The following is a 17,139-nucleotide window of genomic DNA, read 5'->3' as shown; positions in this document are numbered from 1 at the left end:
GCTGCCCTCTGAGATGAAGAGGGAGCCAAGAGAAGGCTCTGCTGCCCACTTCCTTGCCAACTGCAACACAACAGCCCTGCAGGGCTGCCAGTGGGTCTTACTCTCTGCTAGCTGCTGCCAGCCCCCTCCCACTGGCATCCCTTGTGAGTTACTCAGAGAGTAAAGGCAGCCCAGGCTGTTGCTGAGTCTCCCCAGACCTCAGGAGAGTGTGCCAGTCAGTTCCAGCCCTAAACTTCCAGTAGCTCAAATGCCAAGCATCTGGGCACAGGGAGGGGACATTCCGAAACCCATCACACACAATCCAGCGGTCAAATTAAGGAACATTTTTCAGAATAAAAGTGGGTGGGGGAGCCAGTAGAAGGTCCGTGTAGAGTCTGAAATAAACCTGAGCTCTGTGGCTCTAAATCTGGACTGATCCTGCCCATGCCACAACAATGTAGGGATTCCAATTTACTGCATCCCTGGAGTTGGAAGGAACCCGATGCCAAGGCCACGTGGATTGTTGAAGTCTCTCTCCCTTCCCCTGGGAGGGTGACCCCTGGCTCTGTCTGACCAGGAAGAGTCCGAGTTAGTTGGTCCAGTCCTGCACGTTCCTCAGTCCCCTGGGGAAAGGGCAGAGCAGGTTGGGCCTTTCTTCACACCCTCACAAGTGTCCCATTTTAAGTGGGACATCCCGGATCACGGAAGCCAATCCCGGCTTCTGTCTGGATCCCAGAATGTCCTGTTTCTGGTGTGGCACAAGTCGAGAGCTGGAATCCCGGCCCAAAAGAGGCTCCCTCGGGAGCAAGTGAGCAGAAAGCGCTGGCAAACCCCTCCTGACGTCCCAGTTTTGGGGACGGAAATGTTGGGAGGGCTGTGCTTCTACACAGGCTTTGGGGGCATCAGTTATGGCAACCTCTGGCCTCTCTGGGCCCAGAAGGTGCCCAGCAGGGATCAAGAGTAGATTGCTTTGCTCCCGATCCAGAAGCTACAGTTGGTGCACAATGCTGCCACACAATTGCTGACAGGAAGGAGGCCTTGTCAGCATGCAAGACTTTTGCCCGGAAATCTGCATGATCAGGCTCGTTTGCTATCAGGCCAAGTAGAAACTGTTAGTATATAAAGCCCTTTGCAACTTGGGCCCAGTTTACCTGCGAGATCACCCCGATACATGCCCCCTTGACTTCATAGATCTGCGGAAGTGGCTCTCCTACAAGTGCCACATAATATCCCTTCTGCATTTTTAAGGAATTGATCCTTTAGGGTGGCAGCACCTAACCCTTGGAACTCCCTGCCTCTTGATACCAGGCAGGTGCCTCCACTGCTCTCTTTTTGATGCCTGCTCAGAGCATGTTGGTTTGGACAAGCTTGTCCAATTGCTTAGAAAGCTGATGCCAGTTTCATTCTGGTTTTAGTCCATTGTTCTTTTCACTTTTTGGAAGCTTTAAATTGTTATTCATTCTTCTTACAGATGATTTTATTGCTTTATCTTTTTTGTAAACTGCTTTGAGGGTTATCTTTTTACAATCAAGCGGTGTGCAAATTTTATAAAACAAAGCCAGAGGAGGCAGTTCTGCTCTGTGACGTGGGATGGGGCTCAGAGCAGCAGAGGGCAGGCGATGTGACCAGCTGATCCATTGAGTTTACTTACGTGCCGCTTTGCCCATGAGGTGCTGTGCCCAAAAGCAGCTCTCAGCAAACCGTAGAAGCACAGAACCATGGAATCAAAAGACCGAAACCCAAAGCACTGAAGATGCCACTGTACAGAACGCAGAGCTTGCCAGTCCATTCAGCCCTGCCCTTTGCCCCTCCAGGTTTGGCGAGGCCGTGAGCGGGAACCTGGTGGTGGGCACCCTGGCCTGGCCCTCCCCCTGGGTCATTGTCTTCGGGTCCTTCTTCTCCACCTGCGGAGCTGGGCTGCAGAGCCTGACGGGGGCCCCTCGCCTTCTGCAGGCCATCTCTCGTGACGGCATCGTCCCCTTCCTGCGGGTAAGTGCCTGCCTGGGGGGGAGGGAGGAGCGTGGCCACAGCGCGGGGTGGGGGGCAGTCAGGAAGACCCTTCCTGGTGCAGCCAAGGATGAGTTGAACTGAAGGAGTTTCTTTTGGGGGTTGGGGTTGGTGAAGACCCTGCCCCCTTCTGCAGAATTCAGAAGTGGCCCATGGGAGGAAAGGATCGGGGGTCTTCTTCCTTCCTACACTTGTGGCCCCAGGTCACTCTGTGCCCCCTCCGGGGCTGGGATCTGCAGAGCTGGAACTTCTGCAACTGTCACATGATGCTAATTCCGCACTCTTGGAAACTCCCTTTCACTGCCCTCTTATGGGCTAGAAATGTTTTTGTCCCAGCGCACTTTCCAGGCTCATAACTTTAACCCATAATCTTGAGAAGTGGTTTTAATAAGTATGCATGTTTTCTACTCTTTATTATATAGGTGTGTGTGTATCTATATAATGTAACTTTAATGTTTGTTTCTAATTGGCCTTTTAAATAACTGCTTCAGACTGTTTATTGCAACCGACGTAGAAAGGTCTTGTTTCCTAGTAGCAGGAAATGGGGGGAAGAGCACAGTGCTTAGAGGGTCAGACCAGCACCTGGGAGAGAGACCTGGGTTCAAATCCCCCCGCCCCCCCGGCCATGAAGCTCACCAGGAGGGTCAGTCCTTGGAGGCCAGTCCCTGCCTCGCAGCCTAGCCTCCCTCTCGGGGTTGTTGTGGGGATTAACATGCGGAGGGGCAGAATCCTGCAGGCCCCCTTGAGCTCCTTGGAGAAGCAGGTGGGACAGAGATGCAACTGGTTTTGATCCTGGCCCAGCTCCCCTGTCTGATTGGGCCTGATGTGCTGCGCGCGTGTGTCTGTGCTGGTGAAGCCAGCCTGGGTGTGGGTTGTGGGGGCCCTGGTTTCTCAGTGCGTTCGGCGCACTTAGTGAGCCACATCTGCGCAAATCCAAGCCGACAGCCGACAGGGACTTGCGGCTAATTTTAAACTCCCTCCTCAGCTGCCTCTTTTGCAGTCTTCACTTGAGGGACGAGCCATGCTGGGTAACAGGAGGAGGCGTCGGCTTTCCTGCCTCCATTCCTGTGCCCGCTCCCCGCACCCCTCTCTCTCGCACACACACGGGCACAGATACATGCACACACGTGTGTGCGCACACAGCAAGCGGTTGGTCGGACAGGGTGCGTTCCAACCCTCTCTGCACCCTCAGCAGCATCAGGCCAGGAGTTTTCCTCACTAGGATTAGCCAAAACCATGGAGAAGGGGGCCTGGAGGGCTCCCAGCCTGGCTGGTGCTTCTCTGCCTGCGCGGGAGGGGAGAGTTGCTCTCATGCTTGGACCCCGCTTGCTGGCTTCCCACAGGCTGGCCACTGGGAGAGCAGGATGGTGGAGCAGCTTGGCTCTTGGCTTGACCCCACAGGCGCTTCTTGTGTCCTTCTGCTCCCTCGGTGGCCAGTCAGAGGCGTCCAGGAGAGCCCAAAGATATTTCCCGTAATTCCCAGCAGGTAGCCTGGTAGTTCCCTTTTGCTGATGGCACCCGAAAGAGTTCTCGCTCCTCCTCCTCCTCCATCCATGTATCTCTTCTTTTGTAATTTTTTTTTATTAGGTTCCCAGTTTACTCCCAACAACAACCAAATTATAACAAGAGCAATTAATTCTCCGTCCCTGTACCTTGTCCCTTTAAAAGCCACCTGAGCCGTGGGCAGGGCTGCATCCCCCCCCCCCGGGCCCTGTGAGGTCGGCTGCCCCCCAGGCCAGGCAGGGAGCTTGGAGGCTGAGCAGGGGCTTCCGACACGCAGCCCTCAAACTGCCTCCGACAGAAACATCTCCAGGTGTCAGAAAGAAAAGGAAACAAGCCCAGGGCCCCTGACAAGAGGCAGCTTTGCCCTGCCAGTCTCAGCACCCGCATCTCCAAGGTCACCTGTGCCCTTGTCTCCTCTCAAATCAAATGGGTTGGATGGTGAAGCCCCTCTTGAGCGGAAGCATCAACCCAGCTAAGGTCAGAGCGGGCGCAGGAAGACCAGGGGGAGCATCGTGCTGGGTTTGAGCCAGGCTGGGTCTAGCCGAGTGCCCTGTCTCCAGCTGTGCAGCAGATGCCCAGGCATAGTCAAGCTCCTTCCTCCAGAAGACAGTGGTGATGGGTGGAGGAGGAGAGGGCTCAGGCTCCGTGGTCGGAGATACCAGTTGCTGGAAACCCCAGGAGGGGAGAGTTGCCCTTGCCCTCCGGCCCTGTGAGTGTTGGGATGCGTCCTGGGAGACAGGGGCAATTGGCAGCCCCCAGCTGGCTCCAGCCCACCGGCCGGCAGCCGGGCAAACGCCGGTTCTTGGAATAGCATCAAAACTGCAACTCAAGCCTCAGAGACCTTTAGAGACTGAGCACGCAAGCCAGCAGAGATAAGAACTCTTTGCAACAGAAGAAGCGGACAGAGGCATATTTACAGGCGTTTATTCAGCATCAGGACAAAGGAAAAACATGTCTGCTCCCCTTTGTGTCCAAGCAAAAGCAGGAAGCACAAAGCAAAAGCAATACACGAACGGAAGTTCCCATCAAGCTGTGCTGGAATGTAAACAGACATGTGCCATGCAACAGCCCCACACATCCGTTTAGGTGGAACGGAACATCATAATCCTAACACTGAGAACAGGAGGCTGGACTAGATGGGCTCCCTTTGGCCTGAACCAGCAGACTCTGCTTATGTTCGTAAGCTGATTTGCAAATACTGCAGCAAAGGAAGTCTGGAGCCGTTCAGCTGCCTTTTCGTCCTCGTGAACATCTGATCCCACCTTGAGACGGGAGAGAGGGAGGGGGCTGGCCACATGCCTTCATCTTTTGCTTCTCCTTCCGCCCTTGCAGTGCCCCCGTGCACGGTTCCCGCAGCCCCCTCCTCGCTGAGCCTTGAGGACACGGCCCCCCTTTGCTCCTGCACCTCCTCCTGCCCTTGAGGTGTCCCCTTCAAGTAGCCAGAGTTGTCAGCTGCTTCGGCTGCACCTGCCACATCCACCTTGTCTGCCGCTCCACACTTTCCGCAAGGTGCTCTGGAGCCAGAAGCTGCAAGGTCCTTCCTTTGCCCCTGGCAGCTTCTCGCCCAAAGCTATTTCCTCGGCTGCCGGGGGGCTGGGGCTGTCTGGACTCCTGCCTGGGCCCCACAGCAAAAGGAGAGCAAGGAGGCAATGGGGCTGGTACAGGGGCGGCGGCTGGGGCCCACCCAGCAAGGACATCCCACCCCAAGAGCTCTTGCCCATGTGCTGTAGAGCTGTGACTTCCCCATTCATTCAATTTCCCAACCATAAATCAGAATTATACACAAGTGTAGCTGCACCATAGAGTTGTGTAACAGCCTTAGGATAGTGTCAGTTTTATTTCCATGGAATCGTAGAATTAGAAGGGACCCCAAGGGCCATCTAGTCCAGCCCCCTGCAATGCAGGAATCTCAACTAAAGCATCCATGACAGGCGATCCCTAGCACGGAATTTGCCCTTTTCGTGGCTGCCACACACTGGGGTGACATTTTCGTGGTGCTGTTCACTACAACCTCACAGGCTCCTTCCTGGTCACTCACTGCAAGTTCAAACTCCATGAGTGTATTTGTGAAATAAATGTCTTTTGATCACACTGGATTGCATTTGCCATTTTCACTGCGGGTTCTCTCAGTTCAGAGAAATCTTTTTTGGAGCTCTTTGTGCTCCATTTTTGTTTTAAGCACCCTGAACAACTTGGCACTGCCTTTCTGCTAAAAGGAACGAGGAGGCAAAATCAGCAGTGTCGCCATGAAGAGCCTGGCAAAATTTGCAATTTAAAAAAACCTCGTGTGATTTTGCAAAAAATAAAAGGCTCAAATTATGGAGCAGGAGGGATTGGACAATAACCCAAAGGGGACTTCGGATCAACTCCTGGAAGACTTGGCTGCAACCTGGAACCAGGAACCATCTTTTGCTCTGGCAGCGGAGGCCAAACAGGGACAGATCTGGACCTCTGCTGTCAGTGCATAATCCTGTCTGGCTGTCCCCTTCATGAGAAGATCAGGGGAGCCTGCGGGATCCAGCCCAGCATCCTGTTCTCACAGTGGCCAAGCAGTGGGAAAACCGCAGTGGGAAACCCACAAGCAGGATCCTAGCAGTTTCCAGAAACTGACATTCAGGTGCATTGCTGCCTCCGACCGCGGAAGCAGAGTAGAGCCATCCATCGCCCTCTCCTCCTCCATCAATTTGCCTAACCCTCTTTTAAATCCAACCAATTTTTGGCCATTGCTGCCTCTTGCGGGAGGCAGTTCTAGTTTAACTCTGCACTGCGTAAAGAAAGGCTTTCTGCCATCTGCCCTGAATTTCCCAACGTTCAGCTTCATTGGAGGGAAAAGAGCCTCCCCTTCTCTTTCTCCAGGCCAGCCGTCATTTGGCAAACTTCCCTTGCTCACCTTTCCTCCAACCCAAAAGGTCCCAGCCACTGCGGCCATTTCTTCCCAGGGGCGCCTCTCCCTCCCTCCCTCCCTCCCCAGGACCAGGTATGGGGCCCTTTCCTGACCCTCCTCCTGCTCACGATCTCTCTGCCTTCTCTCTTCCTCTCCCGCAGGTCTTTGGGCACGGCAAGGCCAACGGGGAACCCACCTGGGCCCTCCTGCTCACCGCCTGCATCTGCGAAATAGGCATCCTCATTGCCTCCCTGGACGAGGTGGCCCCAATCCTCTCCATGTACGCCCCCTCCCCCTCCTGGGACCTCTGGGCACGGGGCAGGGGTCTCTCTCCAGCACCCAGGAAGAGGCCAGACTGCCCTGCCACCCCCCATGTCTTGAGCATCCCTCAAGCTAGGGCAGCCCTCCTCGGTCTGCCAGTGCTGCCCTCCCCAGCCCCACCCTCCCACCCCACATGGGGCAGTTCTTTCCAGGTGCTGGGAAGGGGTGGCTTTGAGCCTCCCTCTCTCTCCCCCCACATTCAGGCCCTCGCTCCCCCCCCCTTCCAGGTTCTTCCTGATGTGCTACATGTTCGTCAACCTGGCCTGTGCGGTGCAGACGCTGCTGAGGACCCCCAACTGGCGGCCGCGGTTTCGGTATTACCACTGGTGAGTGGCAAAGGGCCGGGGATTCTCGAGCTGCCGTTCCTGCGGGGCGGCGAGGGGGTTGGTCTAGATGGCCTTGGGTGGCCCCTTCCTGTTCTCCAGGAGGAGCCTCCTGTTGGCAATAATAATAATAATAATAATAATAATAATAATAATAATTTATTATTTATACTCCACCCATCTGGCTGGGTTTCCCCAGCCACTCTGGGCGGCTTCCAACAGAACACTAAAATACAACAACCTATTAAACATTAAAAGCTTCCCTAAGCGGGGCTGCCTTCAGATGTCTTCTAAAAGTCTGGTAGTTGTTCTTCTCTTTGACATCTGAAGGGAGGGCGTTCCACATGGCAGGCGCCACTACCGAGAAGGCCCTCTGCCTGGTTCCCTGTAGCTTGGCTTCCTGCAGCGAGGGAACCGCCAAAAGGCTCTCAGCGCTGGACCTCAGTGTCCAGGCTGAACGATGGGGGTGGCAAGTGAGGCCTGGGCGGCTGCCAGTGCTCCTCTGGGTTGGGCTCAGCTCTCCTCCCCCTGGTGCCCACAGGACCCTCTCCTTCCTGGGCATGAGCCTCTGCCTGGCCCTGATGTTCATCTGCTCCTGGTACTATGCGCTGGTAGCCATGCTGATTGCAGGACTCATCTACAAGTACATTGAATATCGAGGGTAAGTTGGCGGGTCGGGGGCTAGCGGGCTCTGCCGGGTCTTTTTCTGGGGGAAGAACCCAGGCCAAGTGACTCCCGCATTGCAGGGGTTGGGCTAGACTTCTCTTAGGGTCCCTTCCAACTCTGCAATCCTAAATAACGTTTAGGAGCCTCCTTCACTCCACTGCTTTGCGAGTTCCAGGGCAGAGGTAGTGGGGGCGGTTTCTCCTCCACCTTTCCTGACCCCTCCCTCCCTCCCTATTATTAAATTTATATACCCCAGGGTTTGTGTTGTCTTCCGGGACAGTAAGACACAGCAGAGACTGTGGCGGCTTTATGATATATCACTCTATTGACTACAACCTGCTCCTAGATAATAATAAATAATAATAATAATAATAATAATAATAATAATAATAATTATTATTATTATTATTATTATTATTATTATTATTATTATTATTTTATTTATACCCTGCCTTCCCCAGCCAGAGCCGGGCTCAGGGCGGCTAACACCAATAAAATCACAATAAAAACATAATAGGGGAAAGAGGGGGAGGGGAGAAAAGAAAGAACCCAATTTAAAATACAGGTTAAAATGCAATTTAAAATGCAGCCTCCTTTTAAAGTAGCTGGTAAATCAAGACCATAAGGGGAGGGAAACGTAAGGGTCAGACTAAGTCCAAACCAAAGGCCAGGCAGAACAGCTCTGTCTTGCAGGCCCTGCAGAAAGATGTTGAGTCCCGCAGGGCTCTAGTCTCTTGTAACAGAGCCTTCCACCACGTCGGGGCCAGTACTGAAAAGGCCCCGCCCCTAGTTGAGACCAATCTAACCTCCTTGAGGCTCAGGACCTCCAAAGTGTTGTTATTTGTGGACCTTGAGGTCCTCCGCGGGGCAGACCAGGAGAGGCGGTCCCGTAGGTACGAGGGTCCTAGGCTGTGTAGGGCTTTAATGGTCAAAACCTTTAAAGGGATTGCAGAACATTTGCATCTTACGAGGGTCTGGCTTCCCCCTTAAGGGCAGCGTTGGGTGCAAAGGACAGCAAAAAGCCACCCTTGCGTCTCTGGCCTCCAGCCGGTCACTCCCAGCTCACTTGCAGTTCTGCCCTCCTTCTCTTTTTCGCTGCATACTGACTGCAAGGAGCTCCCGCCCCCCCCCCAAATAACCCGGCCTTGGCCTCTGTGCATCAGCACCCGACCAAGAAGGGGTCCCTCTCCCCCTTGCCTGGCAGTCTTGCCCTATGACGGTTTCCTTGATGGTCATCGCTGGCCTTTGTCCCCTTGAATGGCCCATCCAGCTAGTTCTGCCAAGCTGTCGTGGCTCCTTAACACAAGTAAGTCCAGGGGCTTCCCCATGTTTAGCAAAGTTCAATCAGACTTCTGGCTAAATCCTCAGACATAATAATATTAAAAGACAAAAATACACAACATAGTAAGCAACAAAAACAACACCCCCACACTCTAAGAGGCCACAAATAGTTGAATCAGTGAATGGCCTGGTGGAAGAGGAACGTTTTTGCCTGGCGCCTAAAGACAAAGCGAAAGAGCCAGGCAAGCCTTCCTGGGGAGAGCGTTTCCCCAAGAGGGAGCCACCACAGAAAAGGCCATGTTCTCATGTTGTGCCCCCCCTCGGGCCTTTGCTGGAGGAGGAACACCCAGAAGGGCCTCAGAGGATGACCTTTGACTTTGCAGAGCGGAGAAGGAGTGGGGCGATGGGATCCGGGGCCTGTCCCTCAGCGCAGCCCGTTATGCCCTCTTGCGGCTGGAGGAAGGGCCGCCCCATACGAAGAACTGGAGGTAAGGGAGCAGGACTCTGCCAGACTGACCGGGTGGGTGTGGGAAGAGGCAAGGAGGGCACCTGTGGGAAGGCTGCTGGGCAGTGGGGTGCCAGGGGCCCTGAATCAGCTGCCCACCACAACTGGCATAACAAGTGCAGGAGGGGCAGAGATGTGCCTGGCACGAGACATGGAGTAAAGGGAGAGCATGACCGTGAGGGGGGCGTGATTCCTGCATGGCAGGGGGCTGGACTAAATGACTCTTGGGGGACCCGACTGTTCTATGATCCCTAAGGGATGGGGCAGCAGAGGGAGCTGGCAAGGCAGGAGAGAGGAAGGGGACTTGGGACTGGGAAGGAGAGGCAGTGAAAGCTGGCAGGAGTCCTCCAATGCTAGTCCTACTCAAGAGGAGACCCACCCACTGACACTGATGGCCATGGTGAACTTGGTTCCCTGCATCCCACTGGGTCTACTCTGAGGAGGGCCCGGCCAGCGCCAACTCCCGCCTCCCCCTTCCCAGGCCGCAGCTGCTGGTGCTTGTCCGCGTGGATCAGGACCAGAACGTGGCCCACCCGCAGCTGCTGTCCTTCATCAACCAGCTGAAGGCCGGCAAGGGGCTGACCATCGTGGGCTCCGTGCTGGAGGGCACCTTCCTGGACAACCATGCCCAGGTCCAGCGGGCAGAGGAGGTGAGCAGGGCAGAGCGGCGCTCCCGGGGCTGGGGGTTGCAGGGTCCCGATCCCTGCTCTCGGCCAGAAAGGGGCTCCAACTTCTCTCCTCCCTGCTCCCTCGCAGTCCATCCGGCGGCTGATGGAGGCGGAGAAGGTGAAGGGCTTCTGCCAGGTGGTGACGTCGACCTCGGTGCGCGACGGCATGTCCCACCTGATCCAGTCCAGCGGCCTGGGGGGGCTGCAGCACAACAGCGTCCTGGTCGGCTGGCCTCGCAACTGGCGCAGCAAGGAGGACCACCAGACCTGGAGGAACTTCATTGGTACACGCTGGGCGGGGGGCAGGGGGCCCTAAGGGCCAGGCCAAAGGGGGCCCACCGACTCCAGCACCCTGCTCTCACAGGGGCCAAACAGGGGCCTCTCGTGCGAAACCCACAGGCAGGATTTGAGCACAAGAGCAGCGCTCTCCTTTCCAGCAACTGGTACTCAGGACCATTGCTGTCTCTTGCTGGCAGTGGGGAGTGTGGCCCTTGTGGCTAGAAGCCAGCCATGGCCCACTCCTCCCCCCCCCCCATGAATTGGCCCAATCTTCTTCCAGTGCCACCCAGGTCAGTGGCCATTGCTGTCTCCTGCAGGAAGGAGTTCCAAAGATTAACAATGTGTTGCAGGCAGAATCACTTCTTTTCATCTGCTCTCTGCTCACCTTAGGGTTCTCTGCCGTGTTAGAAACTCAGATATATAAGCGAGGCACCAAGTGGCTCCTTAAACTAGAGTTACGGTTGCCAAAATGGAACGTCTAGTTGCCATTTTGTGGCTTGGCGGTTCTATAAAGTTGTATTTTTCAACTCACCTTTTTGGTTCCGGAAATTCATTCCAATTGTCCAGATAGAATTCTACAGAACAGGGTATTAGCGTGTGGAAACAGGCTAGGAATCCCCAGCTATGCACTTCCAGATGATGGAGACATCAGATGCTGTCCTGGCACCCAGGCATCTTCGCTTGGTCACAAGTGGCCAATAACCGGGTGCAAAATGTGTGAATTTCAAGCACTGGTTCTCTGTCCACCCTCTCCTCTGTTCCTGCCCCCCTCATCCCAAGGGGTCCCACTCTTGTGGGTGACGCTTCTCTCCCCTGCCTGCGCCCCACAGAGCTAGTGCGAGAGACCACCGCTGGGCACATGGCTCTCCTGGTGGCCAAGAACCTGGCCATGTTCCCGGCCAACTCGGAACGCTTCTCAGAGGGCCACATCGATGTCTGGTGGATCGTGCATGACGGAGGGATGCTGATGCTGCTGCCCTTCCTGCTGCGTCAACACAAGGTATTCGGGGAGACGCAAGGGGGTGTCGAGCTGAGAACCCTGCACTGCAGGGGGAACTCTGCACTGCTAACTCTTTATTGGCAAAAACATGATCTTGATGTGGTTGAGTGTCAGGCCTAATGAGAAGAACAGCTTGTTCTCGGTTGGTCTTACTCCATAGAAATCAGCTGTTGAGATCAAAGACCCCCACCTTCCCCCTCCACTCCAGGATTTCCCCCTGCAATCTGAGGCGATGCCTGCATGCCGACAACCACTCCTCCGCCCTCTTCATTCCTCCTCTGGTTCTGGGAGACCAGTGGGGAGGGGAGCTCATGGCAGCAGGAGGGGGAGAGACCTATGATTCTTCACCAGCCCGACTCATGTCTGGCCCTCCTCTCCTGCTTCAGCTTCTGCCTCTGATTCTTCCTGCCCACGAAGCCCTGTTTGCTTCTTCTGCTTCTGACACCGCCTCTTCCCAGTCTGCTCCTTCTTCTCCCTCTGACCCCTCATCGTTGTCCTACCCCCACCTCCGGGCTCGGGGCCTTCTTCCCTTGGGGTTCCCCTTGGGGGTTCCTCCCACCGTTCCTCTGCGTCCAACCAGTCCAGGACAGCAGGACTAGATGGTCCCTTGGGGGACTCCCAACTCTATGCTTCTACGAGGAAGGGCAGAGTTCTCAGCAGGGACACCCACACTCCACTCCCTTAGTGACCACTCAAATGGCTGTATTGGCGCTCCAGTCTCTTCTGGCAGCTGCTGGGGAAGAAGGCGCACATGTTCTTTTTTATAATATTTTTATTGCATTTCCATTTTTAATATTTAGACGCATTCTTATTATCCACTCTACTTTTTGCTCATATGAGCCTATCGACTTCCCTCCCGCCCCCCTCATGGCTTTCAAAGCTCATCTCTATATCATAGCAGTTATACATCTTCCATTTTACGTTTTTCTCATTCAACATCTCAATTTTTAAGTAAATGTAAAAAAGGTAATAATCATTGTCATTACTTCTTACAACCCTGCTCGTGTTTTTAACTGCTTACGGTGATCCTTCAAATATTGCACAAATTTACTCCAGTCCTTTTGGAAAGCTTGATCATGCTGGTTCCAGATTTTCCCGGTCAGCTTCTCCAGTTCCACAGAGTCCATCATCTTCATCTGCCACTCAATACGATAGTCTTTATTGTCATTGTCCCCTTTATTGTCATTGTCCCATACAGAACAACGAAATTGAAAAAATCTACATCAGACATTCAAAAACCAACAAACCTGCTATCCCAGCTATCCCAGCCTGGTTAGCCCCCTAAAAACTCTGATACCCCATAATTAAATACAATATACTCCCATAGAGACTACCTTACACTGCGTTTAAAACCAAAATCGCATTAGGATAGAAACTGTTTCTCAGACGGCTAGTCCTAGTCTTTATCGTTGGTGTTTCTTGTTGCTTCCGTGTTCTGCCAGGCCTTGCCCCAAGAATGAGTCCCCTGAGCTGGGCAGGGCTGGCTGTGCGCTGGCTCAGTGGCTCCACCACCCCTTTTCCTCCCACGTAGGTGTGGCGCAAGTGCAAGATGCGGATCTTCACCGTGGCCCAGATGGACGACAACAGCATTCAGATGAAGAAGGACCTGACGACTTTCCTGTACCACCTGCGCATCACAGCCGAGGTGGAAGTCGTGGAGATGGTAAGGCCGTCAGAGGAGCCTGTCTAGTCCAGCGTCGCGTTCTCACTGGGGAGTCCCCATGTCCCACCCTCTCCCTCTCCCGCAGCACGAGAGTGACATCTCCGCCTACACCTACGAGAAGACCTTGGTGATGGAGCAGCGCTCCCAGATCCTCAAGCAGATGCACCTCACCAAGACGGAGAGGGAGCGCGAGGTAGGTGGCCGTGGGGCTGGTGGACCGCAACACCCCCTCCCACTTACGGGCTGGGAGGCGCTGCAAGGTCTCGTGCAAGCGCAAAGGGAGAAATCTGCCCTGCCTGAAGAAGGGCCTGGGCAGAGAGGCCGGGAGGAGAGAGTCTTGCTCTCTCGCAGTGATTCCTCCGTGCACATTAGAACTGGGTCAGATCTGCATCTGCCCTCGTCTCACAGGGGCCAAGCGGGGGAAACCCGCAAGCAGGATTTGATCACAGGGGCATCTTGCCAAATGCAAGGCAGTTCTTTTAAAATGAGATTCAGAAGGAACACAAAACGCGAGTGAGTGAGAAGATTGAAGGTTTTTATTCTAAACAGCAAGCAATATATACATAGCAAGCAAGCACCTCATTCTGCCACTTGGAAGCCCTCAAGAAGTGGCGAAGGGACTCCCCCAGGTAGCCTCAGTTTGCAGGCCCCTGCGATCAATCAGTCCATGCAGGAGCTTCTAATAACTCTACCCAAACCATCCGATTTATAGATAGCTAGCCTGTTAGCCTGTGTGGCTTGTCCGACATGCTACATGCAGATAATTCATTAGCCACCCTCCCCCAGTGCCTCACTTTCTCCAAACAATGTCCGACATCCAAGAAGGTGAAGGTACCCAGCACTATCGCAGATTAGGGCACTAAAGGGTGTTCTCAGAGCTGAACAAGAGATAGAGAGGGGGAAGCAAACAGAGGCAGGGAGGGTAACCATGTCAGATCACTAGATCTCCTGGATTGATTGCCCATATAGGGAGAGGGAGGGAAGAGAGCCGATTCAGCTGCGTGGCTGCAAGAGCGGATGAGATCACTAACTCCTTGAAATACAACTATATTCCAGACAGATAGCCCACACACCTTCCCCTCCTGTGGCTTCTAGAAACATCACTGCTTCCAGCTGGGGAGACCAAGCAGAGCCCTCCTGGCTAGTAGCCCCCCCCCCCCGGCCTCTCATCCTCCATGGATGCCTCTCATCTTAAAAAGCATCCAAGCTGATGGCCAGCCTTGCTTCCTGTGGGAGGGAGTTCCATAGTTGAACAAAGCACTGTGTAAAGAAGGACTTCCTTTTCCCTGTCCTGTCTTTGATCTTTTTCACATCTCTCCCCTGTAGGCTGTCTATTGCCATATTTTTTGCTCTATAAGACTCACTTTTTCCCTCCTAAAAAGTAAGGGGAAATGTGTGTGCGTCTTATGGAGCAAATGCAGGCTGCGCAGCTATCCCAGAAGCCAGAACAGCAAGAGGGATTGCTGCTTTCACTGCGCAGCGATCCCTCTTACTGTTCTGGCTTCTGAGATTCAGAATTTTTTTTTTCTTGTTTTCCTCCTCCAAAAACTAGGTGCGTCTTATGGTCTGGTGCGTCTTATAGAGCGAAAAATACGGTATATACTATAATTCTCACTACACAGATCTCAGTGTCTCTTGGCCAGCAATGAGTCCCACCCTAAAGCATCTCTCACAAGGGATTCAGGGCGTTTTAAGGGTGTGTTCAGACCGGGGGGGGGGGGGGCGTGATATGAAGAAAACCTGTGCATGTTATATGCGCTTTATAACTGGCACCTCAGCCTTTGCCCACAAGGAGCCTGAGGATGAGTTGGACGTCTAGCAGATAAAACACCTGGCACACAGCCGGAGCCTGGCACCAGCCTGGCACCACCCACTGGGGGCAGCTCCCTTGCCAGTGGCCTCTCCTCTCCCTTCTGCCCCCCAGATCCAGAGCATCACGGACGAGTCGCGCGGCTCCATCCGGCGCAAGAACCCCACCAACACGCGCTTGCGCCTCAATGTCCCCGACGAGCAGGTGGGCGACAATGAGGAGAAGCCGGAAGAAGAGGTGAGGCTGCCCAGGGGGGCGCTGAGGGTCCAGGATATATTAATTAAGTATTGTCCTTCCACACTCAGGTTAGTGAGCTGGTAGCAGAGCACATTCCCTCGTGCATAGCAGGAAGCGAGTTGATGGATTCGTGAGAATCATTAGAGTTAAGCAATCCAGTCTGGCTTTTCCAGATTGGATTGTTCCTGGTAAATCCCCCTTAAGGTAAAGGTAAAGGGACCCCTGACCATTAGGTCCAGTCATGACCAACTCTGGGGTTGCGGCGCTCATCTGACTTTACAGGCCGAGGGAGCCGGCGTACAGCTTCTGGGTCATGTGGCCAGCATGCCTAAGCCACTTCTGGCGAACCAGAGCAGCGCACAGAAACGCCGTTTACCTTCCCGCCGGAGCAGAACCTATTTATCTACTTGCACTTTGGCGTGCTTTCGAACTGCTAGGTTGGCAGGAGCAGGGACCGAGCAACGGGAGCTCACTCCATCACAGGGATTCGAACCGCCAACCTTCAGATTGGCAAGTCCTAGGCTCTGTGGTTTAGACCACAGTGCCACCCGCATCCCGCTAAATCCCCCTTTGTTCCCTCTTAAAAACAATAACAACACAACAGTCTTCTTTAAAACGAATGATGAGGTTTACTTCCATTCAGTTCACAGTGTGATCCTGAAGGCAGGCTTGAGCTTTTAGTTCCAGTTACAGAGAAGGGTGTGGGGTTCATCCTCTTGTGAGGGGTGGCTGAGAACCAGCAGACAGCAAAAAGGCATCAAGAAGAGATGGAATCAAGACAATGGGTTAATGCCGGAATGATAAAGCTGGAAAAATAAGAGAGAAGAAAGCAGGAACAGGTGAAAGAACTTTCTCTCAACAGCCAGAACATGGGAAGCCCTCTGCAAATTTTGCATAATTGGCTTTATTGTTTGTATTATGATGTGGCAAGATTTGATATCAATTGGAATTTTATTAATTGAAAATTAATAAAAAATATTTTTTTTTAAAAGCAGAGATGGAATCCAGAGAGTCAGGAGAAAGATGGCTGGGTGACTAGCCTCTTTATAGGGTCTGCCAGAGTCACGCCCATCTACCTGGTCAGACACAAGGGGAGGAAGTCCAGACCAGGGGTGACAGGAAGTCCTCCTGGCCGGAGCAACATCTCCCTGTGTCTCCGCTCTGGGCAAGCAGGAAATGACTGTTCCTGCTTCAGTGATGTTACATCCCACAAATAAAGAATTTGCCCAATGAATCCATTTCCAGTTAACCTGATTGAGCGCCAAATTGTTGCAGCCTTGAAAAAGAGAGCGGTCAGAGTAGGTAGGGACCACAAAGGTAACCCAGTCCACTGGTGGAATCATGGGAAGGTACCCCTGGAGGGCATCTAGCCGAGCCCCCTGAATCTCAACTAAAGCATCCCTGACCACCCAGGCAGAGACTTGTGGGGCATGGCCTTGATCCTGACCGGGGCTGAGGGCTGCATTGCGAGGGGCTGCGGAGAGTCCCCGTGCCCTGGCCCCAACCTCTCCCGCCCTCCTCCTCCTCCTCTTCCACAGGTGCAGCTCATCCACGACAAAAACGCCACCAGCGGCTCCCCGTCTCCGGGCGACGAAACGGAGGCGGAGGCGGAGCCAGAGGCCGCCCCAGAGAAGGTGCACCTCACCTGGACGAAAGACAAGCTGGCCGAGAAGAACAAGGGCAAGAGTCCCGTCAGCCCCGAGAGCATCAAGGACTTCTTCAGCATGAAGCCGTGAGTCCCGGCGCCTCTGCCCCCCGGGCAGGAGGGACCCGCTTCTGCTCCTGCCGGGGTGTCGCTTGGGCAGGTGCTGGAGAGGTGCTGAGGGTGCAGGGAACCAGGGGGGCTGCTGGGCAGAGGGGAGGGGGCTTGGTGCCAGGGAGGGGGTTGCCGGGCAGCCGGGCGTCCCTCGCGGGCACCAGGTAGTCAATGACCAGCTCTCTCTTCCTCCTTCCTTTGCCTGACGCTGCCAGGGAGTGGGAGACCCTGTAAGTCTTTGCTTGGGGCTGCTCTGC

At 54.2% G+C, this 17,139-nt stretch overlaps 1 protein-coding gene across 3 annotated transcripts in view; it reads left to right on the top strand.

Annotated features, from left to right (window-relative positions):
* The window catches only part of SLC12A5 (solute carrier family 12 member 5), a 103,591-nt gene that overhangs the window by 81,803 nt on the left and 4,649 nt on the right, over positions 1 to 17,139 (top strand). For 2 of the 3 annotated variants that reach the window (XM_081867551.1, XM_081867553.1), the window contains exons 12-24: positions 1,794 to 1,968; positions 6,535 to 6,653; positions 6,922 to 7,020; positions 7,559 to 7,678; positions 9,348 to 9,452; positions 9,951 to 10,119; positions 10,226 to 10,421; positions 11,247 to 11,416; positions 12,948 to 13,079; positions 13,165 to 13,272; positions 15,004 to 15,126; positions 16,665 to 16,858; positions 17,098 to 17,112. In XM_081867551.1, the coding sequence (XP_081723677.1) occupies positions 1,794 to 1,968; positions 6,535 to 6,653; positions 6,922 to 7,020; positions 7,559 to 7,678; positions 9,348 to 9,452; positions 9,951 to 10,119; positions 10,226 to 10,421; positions 11,247 to 11,416; positions 12,948 to 13,079; positions 13,165 to 13,272; positions 15,004 to 15,126; positions 16,665 to 16,858; positions 17,098 to 17,112 (1,725 nt within the window). The remainder of the gene's footprint in view (positions 1 to 1,793; positions 1,969 to 6,534; positions 6,654 to 6,921; positions 7,021 to 7,558; positions 7,679 to 9,347; positions 9,453 to 9,950; positions 10,120 to 10,225; positions 10,422 to 11,246; positions 11,417 to 12,947; positions 13,080 to 13,164; positions 13,273 to 15,003; positions 15,127 to 16,664; positions 16,859 to 17,097; positions 17,113 to 17,139) is intronic. The other variant, XM_081867552.1, reaches the window with a different exon arrangement.

This window comes from Podarcis erhardii (assembly GCF_964252035.2).
Source record: "Podarcis erhardii genome assembly, chromosome: 6".
Taxonomy (NCBI): domain Eukaryota; kingdom Metazoa; phylum Chordata; class Lepidosauria; order Squamata; family Lacertidae; genus Podarcis; species Podarcis erhardii.
This window is presented reverse-complemented; position numbering and strand designations above follow the sequence as displayed.